Source organism: Girardinichthys multiradiatus, chromosome 9, assembly GCF_021462225.1.
Source record: "Girardinichthys multiradiatus isolate DD_20200921_A chromosome 9, DD_fGirMul_XY1, whole genome shotgun sequence".
Taxonomy (NCBI): Eukaryota; Metazoa; Chordata; class Actinopteri; order Cyprinodontiformes; family Goodeidae; genus Girardinichthys; species Girardinichthys multiradiatus.
This window is the reverse complement of record NC_061802.1, coordinates 4,546,729-4,570,253: the sequence shown is the minus strand read 5'-3', so window position 1 is coordinate 4,570,253 and position 23,525 is coordinate 4,546,729. Positions and strand designations below refer to the sequence as shown.

General features: G+C 39.4%; 1 protein-coding gene across 3 annotated transcripts; it reads right to left on the bottom strand.

Moving 5' to 3' along the window:
- Window positions 1-5,767: 5,767 nt before the first annotated feature.
- Window positions 5,768-22,431, bottom strand: ttc14 (tetratricopeptide repeat domain 14). Of its 3 annotated transcripts, none has more exons than XM_047375211.1 (12): window positions 21,924-22,431; window positions 19,486-19,613; window positions 17,928-18,127; window positions 16,885-16,969; window positions 15,675-15,804; window positions 15,187-15,342; window positions 14,808-14,879; window positions 14,585-14,704; window positions 14,190-14,312; window positions 9,834-9,951; window positions 7,371-7,477; window positions 5,768-7,262 (listed from the first exon to the last, which is right to left on the bottom strand). In XM_047375211.1, the coding sequence occupies exons 1-12, from the start codon at window positions 22,058-22,060 to the stop codon at window positions 6,329-6,331; spliced, it is 2,310 nt and encodes a 769-aa protein (XP_047231167.1). In that variant the 5' UTR covers window positions 22,061-22,431; the 3' UTR covers window positions 5,768-6,328. The 3 variants fall into 3 exon arrangements, with proteins under 3 accessions (XP_047231167.1, XP_047231168.1, XP_047231169.1); XM_047375212.1 differs by having other exon boundaries at window positions 19,486-19,610; XM_047375213.1 differs by having other exon boundaries at window positions 7,121-7,262; window positions 7,371-7,455.
- Window positions 22,432-23,525: the final 1,094 nt, after the last annotated feature.

The following is a 23,525-nucleotide window of genomic DNA, read 5'->3' as shown; positions in this document are numbered from 1 at the left end:
GATAATTATGTCAGCTAATAAATTTTTTTTTAAATTATCTTAAAGTTAGAATATTCCATTAGACCAGGGCTCTGCAAACTTTAAAATCCAAAAAGCCATTTTTGTCCCCTAGTCCACCTAAATAAAACTCGTTTGGAATCTCAAATGTTACATGAACTTTGGAAAAAACACAACGTATCATTTTTAATAATATTTGCTAAAAGAAATTAGTTGTCATTTTTAAAGAACCATTCATTTCAATTTTTAGGTTTTAAAATAAAGAAAAAACATATCACTTTTGCAAAAAGATGGATGGATACATTTTCTTCTATGAGATGTTATTTGTGGGAAATTATGTAAACAACATCGTTTTCAAGCTAATGACAATAAAAATAGATCCAACAAATATTACTGGTACTTTTAGTGTCATTCTGCTGAGGAAATTCAATGAAATATTGGAAAAAAAAAAAAAACGCTGTTAAAACCTGCATTTGTTATATCTAGGTATATTTAAAAACCTCAATTGGTTCTTTATCATTTTTAGCCAGTTATTAAAAGCCATAGTAGAAAGTCCGAAGACCCAGACCCCTGAATCAGACCAATAAAAAAGCAGAGACATCAGCCTACTAAAGAGTATGTTCATGTACTACAGTTTATACTCAGTATTTGGTCAGGGCTCTTTTCACATGAATTATTACCCCCATGCAGCGTGGCATGAAGTCGATCAGTCTGTGGATCTGATGAGATGTTAAAGAAGCCCGGGGTACTTTAATGGTGACCAATGTTGTTGGATCTGGTGTCTCTCATCTTCCTTTGGCCAGTACACCATAAAGCCTCTTTTGGGTTTGGGTCCGGACAGTTTGCTGGCTTGTAAGGCACAGTCAAACCATGTTCATTAAAGCAAGCATTGCTACCCTTGGCAGTGTTGGCAGGTGCCACATTCTGCTGGAAAAAGAAATTAGCATCTCCATGAAACATGTCAGCAGAGTGGAGTTTAGCAGAGCATGAGGTGCTTCAGAGTTTCCAGCTAGACGGCTGCGCTGACTTGATCGTGGACTAACACCAGCTGAAGACACGGCTCCCCAAACATCTGACTGTGGAAACCTTAAACTCGACTTCAAGCAGCTGGGATCTGTGCCCCTTCACTCTTCCTCCAGATTCTGGGACCTTGATTTTCAAATGAAATGCAAAATGTACTTTTCATCTTGGACTGCTGAGAGACAGTCCAGTCATTTTTCTCAGTAGCTCAGGTAGGATGCATCTGAGGTTGTTTTTCATTCAGGTGTGGCTTAGCACAAGAAATGTAAAAGTTGTAGCTCACATCTTGGATGTGTTGTGTGCTTAATCTTGAAGCTCTGACTCCAACTGCAGTTCATGCTTTGTGAATACTTCTTTAAATTGCTTTACTTAACAGTCCAGTCAAGCCTGTGGTTATCCTTTTTGTTTGTGCATCTTTTCCTACCACACTTTTTTCTTCCACTCAACTTTCCTTTTTATAACATGATTAAATGCTTGAATGTAGCAATCTGCAAACATCCAGCTTCTTTGGCAATGACCTTCTGTGGCTTAACTTCTTTTAGGAGGATGTCAGTACTTAGCTGTTTTCACCATGATTGTATAGGCCATAATGTGACAATAACATTTCTAGGTTAAAAATAATTGTTTTAGGTAATATTAAACGTTTCTGAGAAACAGAATCTGTGGTTTTTATTAGCTGGAATTCATGATGATCAAAATAACAGAAACAGTTTGTAATGAATCGTAGTTTTAACTTTTCAGCTGAATTACTAAAAACAAACAGTTTCAATGATATTACAATTTACTGAGCTGCACCTCAGTGTTGCACTTCTATTTTCAATTAATGTCAAGATGTGGCTTACTCTTTAGACTCTTTCAATTATAGCAATACTTTTATCACACAAGTCTAGTGGAAATAATGAAGCCAAATTTATTACATCAGAATTCTCTTATTTTTAACACTTGCAAAAGTTATCCTTGCTAAAATAAGTAAATAAAAAGCAAAAACAAATGTAACAAATTTATGAGATCCTTTACTATCCTTTACTGAGCTGCACAAGTGAGAGGAAATAATTTTCATAAAAAAAAGAGATCTGGTCTTATAGCCAAGCTCTAATTTGTTTTATACTACAGTATTTAAGGGGTGAAATAACAATTTAACCTCTTATTTTTGCACAAGCAAGTATAAAAACTGCCAGTGGAAAATCAGAGTACAGTCTATGTGTCACAAACTCGGAGATTCATTTTAGCGAGCTCCAGAACTAATGTCCAGTGAATCCTTACTGGTCTAACAACCCAACATAGAGAGCATTTAAACGAGCTCTCCTGCAAGAAGTATTTTATAAAACCAGATTAAGATGTCAGGCTTCAGAGACAGGAAGTAACGGATCAGGAATCTGTGTGCGCTGTGTTAAATGAAGATGCTTCTCTGACTGTATGTTTAGTGCTTAATCTCCTCCCTAACAAGATAGACTGGGACTTCAGCAGAGCACCACAAATGATGGGACCAGTAATGATGGAGGAGGAGAGCTTGAGGGTGACCGCTAAGCCCAAAGTAAGCTACTTTGGCTTGTGGCAACGCATGACTGGTCGCACAACCACTGATGTGTGTGTCCAGTTATTAAATCAAATACGTGACACCAAGTAGCTTTAAGCTCCATTAAGCCATAAGGACACTTGTCCTTTTCCAGGTCTAAAAAGAGGTTCTACTGCCAGAACCCAACTGTTTGTATTTCAGGGTAAAATAATGTTCCAAGAACTTTTTTGTTAGTTAAAGAAAAACAACAAACCAAATAGAAAGGAAGAAAAAATAAATGACAAAATTTACTATTCCAGGTTTTCTTCTGTTCTTTTTTAACATGAGAGAAAATAATGTTCGACAACTTTGTCTTCAACCTTTTTCTTATTTTCCTTTCAATATGTTGACTTTTAACAATCGCTTGAAGCAACCCTTTGATGACTCCCAATTTCCACTGAAGTTTGGACCTGGACTGTGCGGAGGCAGCGGCACACATCTCAACAGTCCGGGCTCTTAATTGGACTTCAAACAGGACCGTACACTGCAGCATAATCCCACGGTCAGGATCAGTACCCAGCTGGAAAATGAATCCTTTCCCACGTATTTTCCTGAGCTAGTGTGCCTCTGCTAAGCAGCAGCATTTCTCTCAGGCAGGATTGTGCATAACTGAACTTCAAACGGCAGAATATTTCCACCACATGCTTTGACCAAAGGTTCCCTGCAATGTTGCTTCAACATGATCACAAGTTGTGTCCTACTGCTTTGTACAGAGTACCGTAACTAAAACTGTTCGTTATAAAACTGTAGAGATGTAGGTAATCTTTAATGTTTTCAATCATAAGGTTTTGTAATTTATTAACTAGTGTAAGATTTGGCTTTGGTTGAAAGTTCCTTAAGTAAAGGTGTTTCTCAATAAATTGGACTGTATTTATTAGTTATTCGAATCAAAAAGTGAAACTCATAAAGAGAGTTATTACACACAATCTGCTGACAAAAGGTCATTGCTAAAAAAAAGCTGGTCGTTCTCAGATTGCTCCATTAAAGCATATTGATGGAAAGTTGATTGGAAGGAAAAAGTGTGGTAGAAAATAAACAAGCAACAGGGATAACAGCAGCTATGGGTGAGATTCATAAGGTAAGGACTTCAGCTGGAGCCACCACACATACGTAGATATATGCAGTAAATACCTTCAACTGTTTAATTCTTTGTGTCATGCCACTCCGGAAACAGAGAAATCAGAAGTCTCTCAACTAAATGTTACATTTCATTTGGCAATCAAGGTCCCAGAGTTTGAAAGAAGAGGCTGCTTGGGGTATTTATTTTAGAGAACTTTATGCTTCCCTCTGTTGACAAGCTTTATGGAAATGTTGATGTCATTTTCCAGCAGGACTTGGTATGTGTGCACACACCCAAAAACACTAAAGCAACCTGGGTTTCCTAAACAGCCTAGCAGAGCCACAGACTCAGTGCCTCCCTCCATGACACGCCGCACTGATGCAGTAATTCATGCAAAAGGAGCTCCAATACTCAAGTACTGAGTGCAGATACTGTTCAGTAAATGGACAGAATTTTAAACTTTAAGCATTAAAAACACTTTAATTGGTCTTAAGTAAATTTTCAGAGAATCAGTTTTTTTTTTAAATCAGTTATAAGCTGTAATTTTCATAATTTACAGATATAAACCTTGATATGAACCACTCTGTGTGATGAATCTATAAGTTTCACTTTTGACCTGAATTAATGAAACACAGGGGGTAAAATATGTATCGAATGAGGGGAAATTGACATCCAGAGGTGGGTAATCCAGGTCCAGAAAATAAAAGGCCTGTACAGAATAATTCCAACCATTTGCATTTCCAGCTCCACAACATAGAGACAAATCACCTGGTTAACTGAACAGAATGAAGGAAAACTGGGCAGGGTTTTTACTTTCTGGACCTGGATTACCCACCTCTGTATAATTCTCACCAGATGTTTAATAACAATCCATCCAACCCACACATGCAAAGAAATCAAACCACAGATGTCCAAAAATGATGTGAAATAAAATGAAATGAAACAGGAAAATAGTATTAAACACATTAACAGAAATGTATTTAATGCTTTGTACAAACGCTTCAGGACTCCTCCTGTATGGAGAAACCAGTCGCATGCATTCCTTACGTAGGATTTTGACCCAATTCTTCTACACAAACTGTCTTTAAATCCTGACGGTTCTGTGGGCCCATTCTACCAACTCAGGGCTTAGTTCTTCCCATAGATTTTCAACAGGATTCAGACCAGATGATTGGCTTGGCTATTCTAGTAGTTCATTTTTGTTTCGCTGAGACCAAGGAAGAGTTTGATGTCTATGTTGGGGATCACTGTCTTGTTGAAACGTCTCTCCTCCTTTCATCTTCATCATGCTGGTAGATGGCAGCAGATTGTTAACTAGAATGTTAACTAGTTGTATTAAGTCTGCCAGAACTCTATGATGAGAAACAGCCCCACATCATGATGTCCCCACGTCCAAACTTCACTGTTGGTACGGTGTTTCTGACAGTGGCCTTTGACCTCCAAACATGGTGTATTGTGGCATCCAAATAGTTCCGTTCTGGTCTCTTCTGACCAGACTATCTCCTCCCAGCATTTCACAGGCTCGTCTTTAAACACGCTTCAACATGCTTTGTGTCGGCCATGGAGCACCTGGTCGTTGCCGGTTTTTGGGGTAATGATGTTCTTTCCACTTCTGGATTATGGTGCCAACATTGCTGACTGGAAGCTCCAGAAGTTAAGAAATTCTCCTGTAACCAACAATCAGTATGTTTCACAACAATAAGGTTCAGAGATCTTGCAGAGAGCCCATCATGAGATGCTTGTTATGTGACATCATGGTAATGAGACCTTTTTCTAGACCATCAGTTGGGTCTGAACCTCCTTATAACATTTGGTACCAAGGGGCAGGATTGCTTTATCATTAGGAACAGATTTCAGCTGAAGCCATGACTTTTTGCCCCTCCTTTTCAGCATGTGTTCAATACTTTCCCCATTGGTCATTTCATTCTACTACACATAACGTTTGGACATCTATGGTTTGATATATTTGCACGTGTGTTCTGGATGGGTTCCTTCTCACATCTGGTGACATATTTGATATATTTACCTTTAAAAGACATAATATACAATTTCCCAGCTTAAATCATCCAGTGGTGGTAAAGTTTACCATCATGAAGTTGAATCCGAACAAAAAAGAGGACACAGAGGAAACAAAGTGCATGAAGGTTCCACAGGTTAAATGCTTTATTAGTGCCAATAATTCTTGTTATAACAGATGAAATTGTTCCTGATTACAGCTGCAACATCTGTAGCATGTTAAGGGGAAAAACGTACAGCAGCATTAACCGTCTATGTTTTAAGAAGAGGCCTCTGAAGGAAGTTGCAGCATGGCACACAGCAGAACAAAAGGCAACTTGTTTCATTAAAAAAAACAATAAAACAAACTGTTTACAGCCTGTCTGGCTAGAAATTAGAGCAATTTGTCAAACAGTTCATTGGTTCTCCTATAACTGGGGAGATCACAGAGATGGTGACATTTTGACAAACTATGACAGATAAAAAAAAATACTGCAGCTGCAAGCAAGCCAGACGTTCATCTGAGGGTAAACCAGCCATTTCTTAAACACTGAAAGTAATCCATTTATAACAAGTGATGACATTCAACAAGCAACAGGTTTGGCCCTGGATGATTTCACAAACAAAGATTAAATTGAACAAATCTCCTTTTTTCTTTCATTTAATCTCTTATGGGGACGTGGTGAACTTTTATTTTGAAGTTATTTATTTGGCTTGACCCCTTTCTCCTTCTCGAATTGAGCAATCCGGTTAAAAATGTCCAACAGGTTAGAAGGGAGGATTTTCTTCGGCCTCCCGTCTCCCTGGCCGTTCTGATCTCCAGCACTCTCTGGTTTTTTACTCCGTTCAGGATCTGTTCTCTCCTCCTCTTCTCTCCTCCTCACACTTCCTTTCTCCCTCTCTGTCTCTTCCTTATTCTCGTACCTACAACCATCAAAGGAGCTCCTTGTGGACGAGTCGCGTCTCATCCTGTTCTTTCCAGAATACTCAAACTGGAAACTAGATTTCTGAGGACATTCCACCTCAGCTGGAGAGCTGGATAGCTTTCGAGTATGATTCTCCTCTACACTGCTTCTCCTTGTGGAGTCACTGTTTCTCCTGCCTCCTCTGTTATCCTCCTTCCATCTATCCCTGCTCCTATCCCTACTTACTGTTCTTTCATCTCTCTTTCTCTGTGGACTTCTGCTGGTTTTGCTTTTACTCGACCCACTTTCTGCTCTGTCCCTTCTCTTCCTTTCTCTGCGAGAAGAGTCAGATTCTTCCCCCTCTGAAGCTGCCATCATAGAATACATCTGACTAATCTTTCCATCACCTCTTTCCCTCCCCAACATCCCGTCCTGTTCTCCCCCTCCAAACACAAGGCCACCCTTTTGGTTAAGAAAAGTGGCGGAGGTGTTGGGAGGTGCAGGATACCACTCTAATTCCTCCTCCTCTTTCTCCATCCTGCCTTTCCCGCTCTTACCCTCCTCACTCTTCCTGCGATGGTGTTTGATTCCTCGCCCAGACTTCTTCCGCTTTTTCTTCTTCTTCTTAGACCTCCTGCGAGAGGATGACGACGATGAGGAAGAAGAACTACCACTGGAGGAGGAAGACGATGAAGAGGAAGAAGCTGATCGCTTATGTTTTTTCTTTGCCCTAAAAATGAGAGACATCCACAAAAAATCTTTCAGTTAAAACAGCTGATTTGTTTTGAAAGAGAGGTTATCTGGCTTGTCGTTATGTGGGCATCATGGTTCAACGTACCTTTTCTCCTCTTTTAAGATCTTACGTAATTTCTCGGCGCTCGTCTGGCTGCTTGTAGCTTTGACCTGCTCCTTAGCAAGAGCTTCTTCTCGCAAGCGAATCGATTTCTTTACAGACGGTGGACAGACAAGTCACGACAACAGCATGCAGGCAAAAGCCCGTAGAAGCATATTCGGAAACATTCACACCGTGAGACAGAAAGTACAGCAGATAGCCCCAAAATATCATCCATCCATCCATTCATTCATTCGCATGGGAACAATGAGGATGATTTTTTGAAATAAAAAACAAATCAAATATGTTCCAGAATGATGGAGAAATAAACAGAGAGTCACATATTTACCAGGAAATATTGGCGCGGTTCAGGAGCAGAGGCATAGACAGACGTGCAGGCAATCCATTATGGTCAAAAAGAAGTTTCAACGTTACCATGTTTGGCAGCGCGTTTACACGACACGCACCGGTTTCCAGAGGGGGAAGAGTCGATTGCACAGTGCAGTTTATGTGTTTCCAGCCCCCCACAAGGCAAGTGGCAGAGAGTCGTGGCAGTCGGAAGGTCACAGGCCGGAGTATAAGGTGGAGCAGAAACACAAACATACCAAACACCTCATCAGTATTACAAACCATGCAGTCAGGAAGACGTTCAAGGCTCGGACATGAAAAGTTTGTTTACAGCAAACCAAAACATTTCCAGATGAAGGTCTGTTTTAGAGAATCAGTAAAAGTTGGGTAATAAATCAGGAGATCTTCTCTGGAGCTCCTACGGAACAGGTTTTCCCTGAGACAGTTATTCTCATAATAAACAGCTGGTAGCATGTTGTAGCTTGATGATGCACCAATCAACGGGCCATTGTTCCCTGATCAGCTCTGGACCGCTGGCCAACAGGTCACATCGTTTGGCCGACACAAAATTACAGGCTTTTCCAGACTCAAAGTCCACTTTTTTTTCCTGCAGTTTTTATAACATTCAGGATATTTTAGTACAAAATAGAAACCTTTAACTGCTAGGTCCTATTGTGTAATCATGTAAAATCTTGATGCGAAACGAAGGCAGTGTGGTATGGAGACGTTTCACTGTTTTTATGCGTCAGGACTAAAATAAAATTATTTTTATAAAAAAAAAAGAACTACTATAACTCTTGGACTTGTGAGGTTTTTATACGGAGACAAGAGATTCCTAAACTAAATTCTTTAAGGACAGTTTTTTTTTCCTCCATACTCAGAGACAATTAAACTAAAACAAAAAGTGTTATATTTGGCATTTTAACCAAACAATGTTTTAGCGCCACATGTTTAGTTCAACTTGAATTCAAATTTGCACTCAGTAAATTTATTTGACTTATGGTTAGAATGTTAAAAATAATCATGTGACAAATAGATTTAAAATTCAATACATTCATTGAGTATTGTATGATTTTTGTCCCTGAGAAAAGGGACGAAATGTCTGGAAACATTCCTGATAAAAGTAAAATCCAGACTTGCTCAGACTTTTCATCACGGCATGAGTCCTTCTGCAGCTAAAGTGTGTTCCATTTAAGTTTTTTACTCTCACTAATTTATATGTTAGAGTTTATAGAAAGAAAATGGCAATGGCTTAAATTTGGATTAGCAGGTCAGAATTCACTAGCACAAGCATGATTGGTGCATCTGCAGCTGAAACACAAATTATTCCTCCCACCCATGACTTGTGTTTAAACAAGGGAATCTTTGCATTTGATTGGAAATTTGCAAAATACAACTACCTTTACTGTTACTCTAAGCATATCCAAGTAAAAATGTTGACTTTAAACCACTAAAGTACAACAGAAAGGGTTAACTGCCAAATCCTGGTAGTCTGGGTGAAATCAGCTTGTTTTAGTCCTGGTACTAATCTTTATTTCCAGCTCATGAAAAGCTACTTAAAATTTGTTTATAAATATTAAAATTTTACAAAAAGTTGAAGGCGGCAGTATGTCACGTATGAGACATTTCATTTTGTGTGAGGTCTTAAAATATTAGAAACCTCACCGTTAATAGAAAAATTATGGCTTAAGTTCTTTTTGTAACAGATGTTAAAAATATTTTTAGAGTCTTCAGCAGAAAAAACCGTTAAATGCACAGATTTCCATAAAGGAAAATATTTCCATTTGGAAGCAAAGTGCTGCTTCCCTACAGTCGCTGCAGGTGAAAGGTCACCTTTTTACAGAAATGTAACATGTTTCTTTAGATTTATAGCTTATATTGTTATCTGATCTGACTCCTATAAAAAGACGGGACTGGCATTCATTCTAACATTTGACCTACTGACTAACTATAGCGGCATTCAAATTATTACGTGTTGTCAAACCACCCTCGTGCTCAACAGTAAGCTTGACTAAGCTTTTCTAATCTAGTGCCATTGCTTGAATTGTTAAGACCAACATAAATACAGGGAACACTAGGCAGCAATCCCAAGGTTCTGTGTAGGTGTTCTGGCCCGCTCACCTGTATGGTGTCATTGATATTGTGCAGGGCTTCTTTCGCCTCAGGATTTGAGTCATCAAGAGACAAAGCTCTCCTGTACAAGCCCTCAGCTGTTACTAGTTTTTCCTGCTCTTCAAGCCTAACAAACACACAGATAAAACAAAAACTTGTAAAATTATTCATTGTGTTTTTAATGCAGTAATTGACCCGATTCCACGGTCCAGTTACAGCTCCCATCACTGCAGTGACCTTTGCTCTTTATGGGAAACTAGAACAAGACACATTAGAAAGTCCCAAAACCAGTTCAGTCACACATTTCAAGTTTCACTTTGTGTAATAACTTATAAATCAGCGCCAATTCTTTTAGGAGGCGTTTTATTTCATCTCAGTTAGACCAAAGGCTGTCATGAAAGGATCGAATGTTTTTCTAAAATATGCCTCAGGGGATTTAAAGCGAGGAAGGGGAAAGCTAAGGGAAGAAAATTATGGAACCTAGAAGGTTAGGTTTGTTGTTTCACCTAAAGCAGGGGTCGGCAACCCAAAATGTTGGAAGAAACATATTGGACCAAAAAACAAATCTGTCTGGAGCCACAAAAAATTAAAAACCTTATATAACGAAGGCAACACATGCTGTAAGTGTCTATATTATCTATGTTAGCCTACTATCAAAATGATTAAGTAGGCTACAAATACATAATAAGCATTCATTATTAAATGTTTATTTTCCCTGCAGCACATCCTTGAGAGAATGACGCACCAATTCACCATTCTGTTGTACGATGGTGCTTTAACTTTAACTTCCATTACAATATTAATGTATTATGTTTCGTTGCACTGATGAAATTATAGAAATACAATAAAGAAATCCGATTTTGATGTCATTTTTATTTTGAGGATTCGAAAACAATGGAACGTGCATAACAGGCCTCCTGTAATTTCAGACCTCCCCATGGAAATAAAAAGCAGTCGTCTTCAATCCTCAATAATACAATACAATCTCTTCTCTTCCCCCCCTTATCTGGGCAACAGACAGAGTGCAATAAAACAGCAGCCTTTTGAAAAGGGAAAGTAAATAAAATGAAAATAATACAGTTTAAGTTTGATTTCTGTGCATTATCCTCTCCTCTTTAGTTTTCTGCAAATGCCAATTAAGTCAGTGCAAGGGAACGCAGCAGCATCCTCTTCTTTTTTGACACGCACAATACAACGCAGCCATCCTGGACCTGAGCAACAAAACACAATAATATCCCTATGTGTCATTCCAAATACATACTGATAAAAATCAGAAATCACTTTATAAAAACAGCCACTTTGTTACTAAATATCTCCCTATAACAGGATTGTGTTCTTACCCGTTTAATGTGACTTCTGTTTTCGGACACTGGACAGCTTCTCAACATCGGGAATGTAATATGTAACTTTAATCTTCACGCAAGACTACAAGCTTTCATCTGTAAGGCGGGTGCCGGTATTTGGATTTGATGTAGTTCAGGTTTGAGAATATCAGCTCATCCAGGTATGTTGATCCAAAGATGGATAATACTCCAAATGCACATTTCTCCATGTTTCTATAACTGTCAGGAAGAGCACTCCATGTGTCAAACACAAGTTTCTCAGGTGTCGGGAGGCTTTCAATTTCGCTCCATTTGTGACTCTGGGCGAGCTGGGCTTTCTGGCGAGTGACATCTTCAAGCTCAGCTGTCAGACTTTTGAACTTGGACACCCATAAATCTTTGTCGGCTATATCGGCAATTTCCGATTTAAGGTCAGCTTGATTTACTCCTGGGAATTTGTTCAACAAGGACAGGTCAATCTGCAGGGGTATGACAGGGAAAGAAAGTGTCATTATTTCCTTTCGCTAAATCTGCTCCCAAACGCAGATTGCATATCAACGATCGCACCTTGTAAATAATCCCCGTTGAGTGTGTGATCGTGGTGGGCTTCTTTGAGCTCTCTCAGAGAGGGGAAGTGAGAGAGTGTGCCTCGCTGTACATCTCTGACGAATACACTCCGCTTGCGTTCAAATGACAAAACAGCTTCCAGCATTTGCAGTGGAGTGTTTCCCGCCCCTGGAGACTTTTATTCAGCATGTTTCGGTGACTTGTCATATCCACCATAAAGTGCAGTTTTTCCAGCCACTCGGTATCTTCCAGTTGCGGGTAGTTCATGTCTTTGCTTTTCAGGAATATTTTCACATGTTCTAAACAAGCAACGAAGCGACGTAAAACCTCACTCCTGGACAGCCATCAGATTTTGTTGTGTAGCAGGAGATTTGCTGTCAACTTCTTCTAGCATGGAACGGACAGTGGTTTAATGCTTTTGCAATTATCTTGTTCACCATCTCGATGACAAGGTTCATCACCTCCATACACTCCGGTGGGAATGTTTGAGCACACAGTTCTTCTTGGCGCAAAATGCAGTGAAATGCAAGCAGATTTCAATCAAACACTTTTTGTAGTAAAGTCACAAACCCCTTTTGTGATCCTCTCATACTGGGTGCCCCATTTGTAGCCACTGAAATCAGGTGGTTGGTGAATATTATATTAACATTTAAACACTTCAGCACAGCCTCACATATGTCCTGCCCCCGTGTTTGGCCTTTCAGTGGTATTAATTCAATCATTTCTTCTTGCGGCCCATCAGAGTTCACATACCTGCCTAACAGCGCTACCTGTTTAACATCGATCACATCATAAAAATCATCACAGGAAATCGGGTATGCTAGAGCTGAATTAATGTCCTTGATTTCAATTCAATTCAATTCAAAAATACTTTATTAATCCCAAAGGGAAATTAAATGTTGTTATAGCTCATATTATGAAGGTTGATTTGCTCATTGGTGACGTTGCCTGCCATTTTGATGGCCCTTTCTTTAACTTTCGTTGCGGCGAGAGGCATGTCTTTAATTTTCTGTATTATCTCGGTTTTCTTTTTGAAGTCTGAAAATAGGTGCTCTGATATTTTAATAAATGAATCCTTTATGTAGTCACCATCTGTAAACGGTTTTCCATGCTTTATTATCTCCCGGGTTGCAACAAAACGAGCAGCAGTAGTGGAGTTTGGAGATGCAATCCACTTTTCAAATTTATCTTTGCGGTCCTCTAATTTCCCCAGAAGTAATGCAATTGCACTTTTTCTCTCACTCCCAACTGGGTACTCGGCAGCAAATGCAGCATGTCTTCCCTGGAAATGTCTTGCCATTACACATTACGGAAATGCTTTCACATTGGTCTCACTGATCTTGCCACAGCTGTGGGTCACAAAGCAAAATCAGGAGGAAATCCACAGCAGCTCAGAGGGTGGGGTCACAGTTTCATCTGAGTTTGGTCTCATCAACAAGCTGCACCTTTACAGCAACTAATTGCTGATCCACAATGTTGATTAACCTGCTGGTTGGTATGTGGAGGAGTGTTTAACCAGGACTCACAGGCAAACTCTCGCATGTTTGTGTGATTAAAGCCCTCGCATCGTACAACCCTCTGGCTTTCCACAAATTCTGCTGCAGGAGCCACTTCTTAATCGGTTCTACAGCAGTTCTGGTCTGGTTTGGCCAGCACAGAGACACTTCATTATGTCACTATAAATGTCTGATCGAGTAAGTGTTTCATCCTCTGTTTTATTTGTGTTTGTGAGGAATCGCAGTGCTGGGAGACAGCATACAAGTCACATTATTTACGCCTGTATCCCTGCCCTCAGATGTCATATCATCATCAGCTTAATTCATTAAAGAGGTTTTAAACAATGACAGGGTTTTCTTCTCATTGGCTGATCTCTGATTAGCATAAGCAGCGCTGGAAAACAGGAGGTAAACACGGGGCTTGAAGAAGGATTATTAACAATATCCGACAACAGTTAAGGACTTCGATAATCACGTCATTAATTAATTCAGGTAATGATGTTTGCTAGATGTGCAGCTCTATGTGGTGCACAGGCCTACTTAAAACCCCATGAAGATGACAGGTAGACAGCTGATGCTTTTCCAGGGCAAAAGTCTAGCAGTTTTACAGTTTTTTTATGATCAAAATTAGGCAGATAAAGATAAACCATAACTAATTTTAAACATGGCGCTTACGACGTTGTAATACCTTATTGGTCTTTATTAAGCCACCTCCATCTCCTGATTTAATCTGTTCTCTCCTCTGGAACAGGTCAGAGTTGAAGCCAAGATAGCACTGGCTTATCTATGACCGCTCCTTAAAGCTCTGAGCATAAAACGGTTTGCCCACGTCATACTGAAGCAGCTTCAGGCCTTGTTTAATAGGACAAGCCTAACAAAACGTCAAAATGGCCACTAACGTCTGAGAAACACGCAAACCTAAAGGATCATATTGCTCATGTTAATTCAGGTCTGAATGATCTACATGAGGCACTGCTTACTGTTTTCCTCGCTCCACTAGAGTCTGGCAGAGGTACTTCTTGGCATTACGGTGGTCCGGACAGTTTTCCAGAGCCAATTCAAAGTCGGAAATAGCCTTCATGATGCTGCCTTTGTTAGCATATCTGGAAGGAAAAATAAACAGAGAAACATGAAAAAACCCTGTTTATGTAAGAGGAAAGACTCTGCAGTAGGAAGAGCATTAAGTCACAGAAGTGTTCCAAAAGAATCCAACTTAATACACCGATCAAGCACCAAGCAAAAGACAGGATCAGGTGTGGCATTACAAATATTCTTCCTCATATTTTATATCAATCTGAGGAACAAGTCTAGTGCTAACTGAACCACTGCTTTACAAGCTCTAAATCTTCAGAGCGATTAAAAAAAGTAAACTCACAAAGCTCCTCGCGCCACCAGCGCTTCCACGTTATTAGTGTCGATTTCCAGCGCTTTGTTGTATTCGTTCATGGCCTCCACATGGCGGCCATGTTTGAAGTGGTCCACTCCTGCACGCACACTGATGACAGTGCAGAGAACATCAAGATCAAGTAACAGGTGCCCAGAGATGTGATTGCATTTCTAATAGTTAGAAAGAGTCAAAGTTAGCAGATTATTGTTACCACTTCAAGGCCCAGGATGCAGACTGCTTCTTTCTGATTGCAGAAGCAAAATCCTCCTCCTGGAAAACTTTACTGAGAAGAAAAGATGTCAAATTAAAAAATTAAAAACATGTGAAGTAGAGCACAAATGTAGCATTGTGCCAGTCACAAAAATGAGAAAATTGCTGCTTAACGTCTTTATGCTTTCCTGACCCTGAGGTATTTTCATCTTTCACTCGCAGTTGTTTTTTTTTGGTTTTTTTATTTGATTGGTATTTGGTGTTTTTTCAGTATCAGGAAACCAGTGCTCAAGGAAGTACCAAGAATTTAAATAGACTAAAAACTGTTGCTGCAAAACATAAAAGAAAGAACAAAGTGTTCAGACAGCTCACACACTCACCACTGTAATCCTCGCATCATGGATGGTGGATTGGTGTCGCTGATTCCCACCTTCTGCAGCAGGTATTCCACCACAGACGGGTTTTCATAGCCGTGGCATCTCGTGAGAATTCGATCGTATGTCTCGCTGGAGTCGGCAGCAATGCGAACACTCCGACTGAACGATAAACAGAAATAATCAACCTGAACACACACTGGATGTATGAAATCCCACACACCTAAATGTCTACCGAGATTAAGGATTCATACAACTACTGTCAGCATTTTGAGTCCGGATCACAAATCAGTCAAGTAATCCGTTTCTAACCAAAATATTACCATTTCTAACACTTTGATTACACACTTAAATGTCTACCAATCTTTCAAAAAGGTAAAAGCACTTAGTCAGTGTTGCATTGCTTAGCAATATGACTCACTGGTTTTATGTTTGTTATGGTATTTTTCACTAAACCACATCCTGTATAGTTCAGTGTGTTAGTGTGTTTTTACCTGTAGTGTATGGGCAGATCTTCTTTAGTTATAACACCCAGTTTGATGCGCTCCAAGCTGGGAGAAAGTGAGGCCTGGTGGAGGGACACTGTGATCTTTTCCTGGAACCGATCAATGTCTTTCACTCCAGCTGCAGAGCGATAAAGCAGAAACAGCTCAAGAAAAGAGCCTTTTTTCCCTATAGGGATGCAAGATATATCGGCATTTCACGGTATTTTTAACATATTGGGTATCGGTCCGATAAGTAAAACTGGGCTAATGTTAATAACAGATGTATATTTCCACCTTGTTTTCATTTCAGTATGTGCTTCTGCAACCACCTGCGCTTCATCATTGTCACGTGCATATAGAGACTTTAAACACTGGTCCCAAATAAAATGAGAAGGTTACACAGTGTGAGAATACAGCAGCTTATATCCCAGACGATTTACACAGAATGAGAAGTCAACCTGACCAGGATGTGTTCAACATTATCTGAATACAATTACAAAGAAAAGAGTTTCACACATCACAAAAATGTCAATGAGGCAAGTCAGCAGGCTGGATAACACCCTTGTAACTATCAAATGTTGCCAAAGAAGAAACCGATTCATGTTCAAGTTTATCCTTTCCAATATTTCAAAACCTTTCTGTTTCTAATCAGTCAGTGCTGATCTCAGACTGCCTTTACTATAACAATGTAGCATTAGTAGGGCTGCAACTAATGATTATTTTGCTAATCGGTTTATCTGTCGACTATTTTTTTGATTAATTGATTAATAATCGAAAAGCAAAAGGTGTTTAATAGGAGATTTTTAACAGAAATTAAACTGGTGAACCTGCAACTATGCCACTTGATTTGTTCTGGATAGAGTATTTACAGACAAAAGGTTTTTCCATCTCAAATGCAAAATGTCTATATTATCTGTACAATTTTGGCTTAATTACTGCTATGAGTGGGTTGTCCTTTGAGTAAATGGCATGTTCTAGAGTCTGTATACTCCAGTTAACGATTATTTGATTTCTAAATAAGTTGTCGATTATTTCAATAATCGATTAATCCGATTTATTGTTTCAGCACCAAGGGTTAGCATTACAAGAGGGTGCTTCTAGTAAATCCAACCTTCCTTCCTCCCTTGGTGGTTTACAGAAGTTAATTAAACACGGTTAATTACAACCATATTTTTTCTGCCTGTGATTTTTAAGCTGCTGTTTTATTTAAGAAGCTCACCTTTAATCAAGTCTCCGATCTGATAGTAGGACAGAGGATCATCATGGCTGCTGGTGGAGGGAATTTCCCGGACATGACAGAGAGCCTAACAGCAGGAACAACAGAAAACAGATTAGAAATTAGAATATGTCTTCCAATGGTGCTCGTTTGTCAGATTAAAAGTACCATTTGAAAATAACCTTTAAGGAGGTAATAAACATATGTTTCATTAAGCCCACATAAATGCAGGAAAAATGTTTTTTTATTGGTCTGATGCCAGACCAATAAAATATATTCTAATTTTAAATGTGTTTTCAGTAGCTGTAATTTATAATTAACAGAATTAAAGACTTAAAAATATCAGGCTGGGTGCAATTATTCTATATAATGTGTTTCATTTACTGAGATTACTTTTCAACAATATTCTAAATTACTGAATGGGTATGTACATACGTGACACAAAGCAGTCCTGATATTTGATATTGCACAATACATAATCATGAAACGATAAAAACTGTAGTGCTGTGCTTCACAAACTGCATGCAATATGGGCCGGCCTGGATTTCCATAATTTTGGGTGATTGGCAATCGGCCGAAACTGGCATGTGAAACCAATCTTATCCACTTGTCGGACCTGTTTCGCCAGTTTTGTTTGTTTTTATAATGTGAAAAATAAAAGACTAAAGGATCTGCACTGCCTCATGTGCAGTTAAAACAAGTTTGCATTGTTTAACAGGTATTGTTCAATGTTTTTCAATAAAATATGGAACATTAAAGGGGTATTGTGACCTTATAACACCTGACGATGTCAGTTACTGTATAAAAAAGAGAAAAAGTGGTATCGGCCAAAATCAGAATCGGCAGATCAGGCTTTTTCAAGATCAGTGATTGGCCAGAAAACTGCAATTAGTGCACCCCTACATACAACTTAAACAGGATCGTTGGTAACAAAGGATTTCAGCTTCTGTGCTGCCGGCCATCCAACAGCTTGAGAGCCGGTCCACCTTTGATAGCCGGCAAATTGACACATCAGGTCTTTCCACAAGTCTACTGCGTTGACTTACGGACAGTTCTAGGTCCTCGATGTCTCTCTTCAGACCTCCTGCCATGCAAAGCAGAGTAAGAAAGAAGCCGTATTCTCGAATGTTGTTGATCCGTCCCACCACAACGTCTCCTCTCTCCAAGTCCCTGTAAATCATCGATCTTCTCTCCTCGTACGGCAGCTCCATAAATAACTCCACTGGTGGCATGATGGCATAAGGTTCTGAAAGAGCACACACGAATGTAGAGATTTACTAAATGTACAGGTTGTTTAGATGGGTGGTGGAGATGGTAGGAAAAGAGCCGAGAAACCATCGTAAACCATTCAAGCTGAACTCCAAGGTCAAGGTATAGTTGTTTCTGATCACCCCACCCTTAATGTTTTTAGCAATAATGGGCTTTATGGTAGAGAACACCTAGCAATAGAAAAACAAAAAAACAGGCTTGAATTGGCAAAAATGCATCTCGCAAGATAGTCTTGGGATTGATGAGACAAAACTTAAGTTTGTGATCTGTCAGATCAGCTCTATGTTTACAGATGGGAAAATTAAGATTAAAAAAGAAGAGCAGGATTCCTATCAAAGAAGTATAGAGCGTAGGGTTTGTAACGCCTGCTTTGCTGCATCTGGCACAGGGAACCTTCAATCTCTGCAAACCACAATGAAGTCTCAAGACTACCAATAATTTCTGGAGCGAACCATTGTTCCCAGTACCAGCAAGCTCGACCAGGATAATGACCCACATCACTGCTAAAGGCACTCAAAGAATGGAAGAGAAAGAAAAAGTGTTTATTAAAGATTCTTTATTGTCATTATGTCACCATAATGAGATTTAGCTGAGACCCGGCTCAAATGATACACATCTAGGTTATAGACACAAAATCTAAAAACACTAATAGAAAACGAAACGAGAACATATGTATATGGAATGTGGCATATAGTATTTAGTATTTACATAAAGTGCAACTTGTGCTGAAACATTCTGAGATGGGTGGGTGATTTGTTTGACTGTCAGCAGGGTGTCTGCCTGCAGGGGGACAATTGTCTTCATTGCTTTGGGAAAGAAACTGTTTCTGAGTATATTTGCTTTTGATGTGATGTTCCTAAATCGTTTTCATAAACCAACTTCCATGAGAAAAGATCCTGACAATTTTTATATTCTATGGAAATGTGAAAATCAGTGTGGAGACGCCATCCTTCAAACCCGAGACACCCAGAGCTGATGAGTCAAGAAGTCAGGCCAAAGTTCAAAGATGTCTTATTGCAGCAAAAATCTTTGTTAAATTATATGAAATATTCAGCTGGTTTCATAATCAAATTTAAAGTCTAATTTATGGTAAATATGGAATAAACAATAAGACATGCCATTAAACTGAGGGTTGGGTTGAATAAGGAAATACCTGAAGATGAAGCAAGCTTATACACAAACATTTATTCTTATGTTTTAGGATCTAACTTTGTGCTGCTGTAATAATGGGAATGTTCATCCTGTGGTGAAAATAATGTGTTATTCAAAAAATTTTAAGAATATTTCTGTACTTCAAAAGAAGTTTGTGATTTAATTGGGTCAATCGACACACACCTCCATCTTCCTCCTCTTCTTCATCCTGTTGTGGTGGATTGGCAGTCTTCCATGCCGGGCAGAAGAGGATGTCAGCCTTCCTGGCGATAAACTGCTCCACCAGTGGGCTGGCATGCTCGTCACCTCTGCTTCACACAGAAGAATAAAAAGCATTTCATGAGCAGCTTTCAGGTAAACTGGAACACATAAATCTGAGTTTGGAACACTGGTTGTCTATAATGCTGAAGACGGAGCAACAAAGGAATAATTGGAAAACTTTACTACGCCCTTTGTACGCTGACAACTTCAAAGTTATGAAAGAATGTTAAAGGAACAATTTGTACATAAAATCTGAAATGAAGTCTTTAACAGAAGCCTGTTTGTCAAGCAGTAGCTTATTATCTACGTTCCTGAAACAAATGCCTCACTTTTAGAATATCTCATGTTAGGCAGCTGCACGGGTGTTTGCCATAAACTGACTTTGCTACTTGATGAGCCTGTATTCTCACAGATACAAGCTGCTATTATGAGGTGAATGCCAGTTAACATGGTTAAGGATGTGGCTGCTTCACTGCTGTTAGGCTATAAGTGAACACCAATTTTAATTTCTCCAACAGGAAATAGATCAATTCCAACTGCAGTTAGGATACATTAAATAAAGCAGGTTAGCCAAGCTGTTAAAATGAATCAACTACAACTGTTTTTCTTTAGGACTTCATTTCCATGTTATTTCATTAACATGGAACCTCCTACATGGGGTCTAAATTTGTTACAAAACATATTTATGTTCACAGCTTAGAAACGTTGGTTATTGATTATGTAATATTTCAGAAATGACTAATTTATCTCCATATTTATTCATTCAATAAATTAATTAATTAATTGCTAAAAAGTTTCCAAACATACCTACCTGCACTTACTTTTTGTAAGTATCTTTTACAGTGAGCTCAAAAAAACCAAGGTTTGTTTTGGTCAGTTTGATGCTGAAGTTGGATTCATTCTGATTTTGGTCCTACAGGCGTCTGAGCAAACCCCACATGCAGTTCTTTGTGGCGCCTCCCGTGACATCTGTCTTGCTCTGTACTAGCGCTTAGCCAGGACAACGGGAGGGTTAAGTATCAGACTTTTAATAAGTAGAGGGTTTTTTTTTTTATTTGTTGTGTTTCCTCACAACATGTATTCCTTGGTCGTTGGAGCTCTGCAACTATTTTCATTTGTCAAATAATTTATTGTTTGATTTAACTGGTTCTGCAAATTCTAGTGGCTTTTGGGTCTGTTAGTCTGTTCATAACCTCTGTAAAAGCACCCCATGTTGCTGTTTTTGTGCAAAAAGTATTTTACAAATAAAGCTTGATTGATCACTTGAGTAAACTGCTTTAAAGAAAATGGATTTTATTTGATCTATTTACCAATTTGTACAACTTTTACTTAAACATGTCGTAGATTAGCTTGCAGCCAGGTGTGTACAGGCCAGGGTGGGAGTCAGGACCATGCTTCCCTTCAGGTATGGGGTCAGTTGCTGCATCGAGTTCACAAATTACGGGAGAACACAGTGGGAGATGGATATACAAACTAGATCCTCATTTGTAAAGATGTGGACGTTCTTCCAGTTTGCCGTGGAAAGAAAGAGCTGAGCAAAAAAAGTGAAGTTCTTCATTTACCGATCAGTCTCCATTATGACACTCACTTATAGGCTTGAGATCATGACTGAAAGAACATGATCCCAGATACAAGCGGCTGAAACATGTTTCCTCAGTAGGGTGAGGAGATTTAGCTTCTGGGGGAAGCTTGGGGTAAAGGCGTTGTTCCTCTGCAATCAAAAAGAGTCAACTGAGGTGGTTCAAGCATCTGATCAGGATGCCACCAGGGCCTAGATACTCTGGTACAAAACCAGAACTTTATATACTTTCTGGCCAATGAACACTTTAGGACACAGTTGTCCAACTCCCATCCTTTAAGGCCAATGTCCTTCAACTATTAGATGTCTTGCTCCTTCATCACAAATAATTAGGTCATTAGCATGACTATATCTCTTCTTTGCATGCTGGGGATGCAGGACCAGGGATACATCTAAAAGGTGCAAGACACTGGCCTTTGAGGACTGGATCCCCCTGCCCTAGAACGGGCTGGAGAGCACTGCCAGGAAGAGGGATGTCCGGGTTATCCTCCACAAGCCAATCTCATATTAGCAGATGAAAGAAAATTTAAGGGTGGGTTTACTTTATGACACAAAGTCTAACTAAACCAGTCATGCTTGAGCAATAAAAGTATCTTTAAATTTTTAACATGAGTGGATCAAAGGTAGACCAGATTCCTCAAAAGCTATGAAGTTCGGATGTTAACTCCTGAGAGGCACTAGTGTGATTGAAATGAGCTAAATAATGAGTACACAAAAATGGACACTTTAGTAAAACATATGGAATGTCTAAGAAAAATCTGAGTCAGACAAGCTGCCATACCTTCCATCATACGTGGCTTTGCACAGGTCAGTCACCACCGCCTGGAAGTCTGGGTTTTCAGTTTGCTCACATTTCAGTTTGTTAAACAGTGACTCTCCGTGATGGACCAGACACTGCCTCAACAAGTCTCTGTCCATCCTCTGTTTTTCTCACAACACCGCCCTCACATCTTCCACAAAACAAACATATTCCAGAGTTTCAACGCCTTTAAGAGACTGGATTGTATATAAACATAAGAAACAAGACAGGGAAATGTTGGTAATTTAAGCTGCAACGTTACTTTGCGCCGTGAGGGCTAACAACCGAAGAATGCTAATGCCACGCGATATGCAGGTTGTGTTAATTGCTATCCTTAAAACGACTCGCGATGTTTCCGCACATAGACAGTATATATATACATAATATCCGTTCAAAGCAAACAACTAGAAATATTGGCTAAAATTAGCAGCAAGAATGAGTTCAAATATTTTGAAACCTATCGCAAAGCCCCGGAGCAGTGCGCATGCTCACATTGTGTTACACTGTAATGAGCTGAAAGAAACAAGTTGTGATTAGGAACCATAATGACAGACAAATTGTGAATCAGGTTTAAGAACATACATTTCTAAATCACTCAAAGTGTTGATTTACCTAATATGTGTATATTACGTCACCTTAATATTTTATCAATTTTGTCCGAGAATTGTGCTCTAGTTGACAAAAAAAGATTGAGTTCAGAGAAACATCAAGCTTAACAGTAGCTGCCTGACGCCCGGCAAAAAATTTGAATCAGAAAATTTGAATTTGTTCTACAGTGGGGAAATTGTATTTTTACAAAAGCAGAGTAAGAGCAGCGTCCTACAGAAGTACAGAAGAAACCAGAAAATATAATTTAAATAATAATAAAAGTAAATATAAAACAACAATTAAAAAACTATATAAAGTATATAAACTATATAAAGACGACATAAAATGTGGCTATTCATTATGTTAAACATAGTGAATATTGTTGGGATATTTGCACATACAATTCTTGGTATATTACACAGTTTCAGAACTGTCCATAGTACAATCCAGAAAGCAGCAGGAAGGAAATATCTGTGGAATCTTTCCTTCACACATCAAGGATGGAATCTGTCACTGAAGCTGCTCTCCAGAGCTGACAGCTTGTCCTGCACGGGGTGGGACTCCTGGTCCACCAAGGATTAAAGTTTTGCCTTTCTGTCACTCACCTTCTGCACTGAGTCCAGAGGACAGCCTGGGACAGAGCTGCACTTCCTGATGACTCTGTCCAGCTTCTTCCTCTCCCTGTCTGTGTTGCTGCTGCTCCAGCAGACAACACCTTACAAAATGACTGATGACACCACAGAGTCATAGAAGCTCTTCACAAGTGCCCTTCTCACTCCAAAAGACCGCAGTCTCCTCAGGAAGTGGAGTCTGCCCTGAGCTTTTCTGTGCATTGCATCTGTGTCGTGAGTCCACTCCGATTTGTTGCTCAGGTAAACACCTAGGTACTTATAGGAGTCCACTCTCTCAATATCCATTCCCTAATGGTCACCAGTGTGGGGACAGTGGACTACTGTTTGCAAAAGTCCACCACCATCTCCTCGGTTTTCCTTGTAT

Excerpts from the sequence above, each read along its gene's own strand:
- ttc14 (XM_047375211.1), bottom strand. The coding sequence starts at position 22,060 with ATGGACAGAGACTTGTTGAGGCAGTGTCTGGTCCATCACGGAGAGTCA. Across the intron at positions 14,313-14,584 it reads CTGGTGGCGCGAGGAGCTTT|ATATGCTAACAAAGGCAGCA; the intron begins GTGAGTTTACTT and ends TTTTCCTTCCAG. Across the intron at positions 9,952-14,189 it reads CTAGTGGAGCGAGGAAAACA|GCTTGAAGAGCAGGAAAAAC; the intron begins GTAAGCAGTGCC and ends TGTGTTTGTTAG.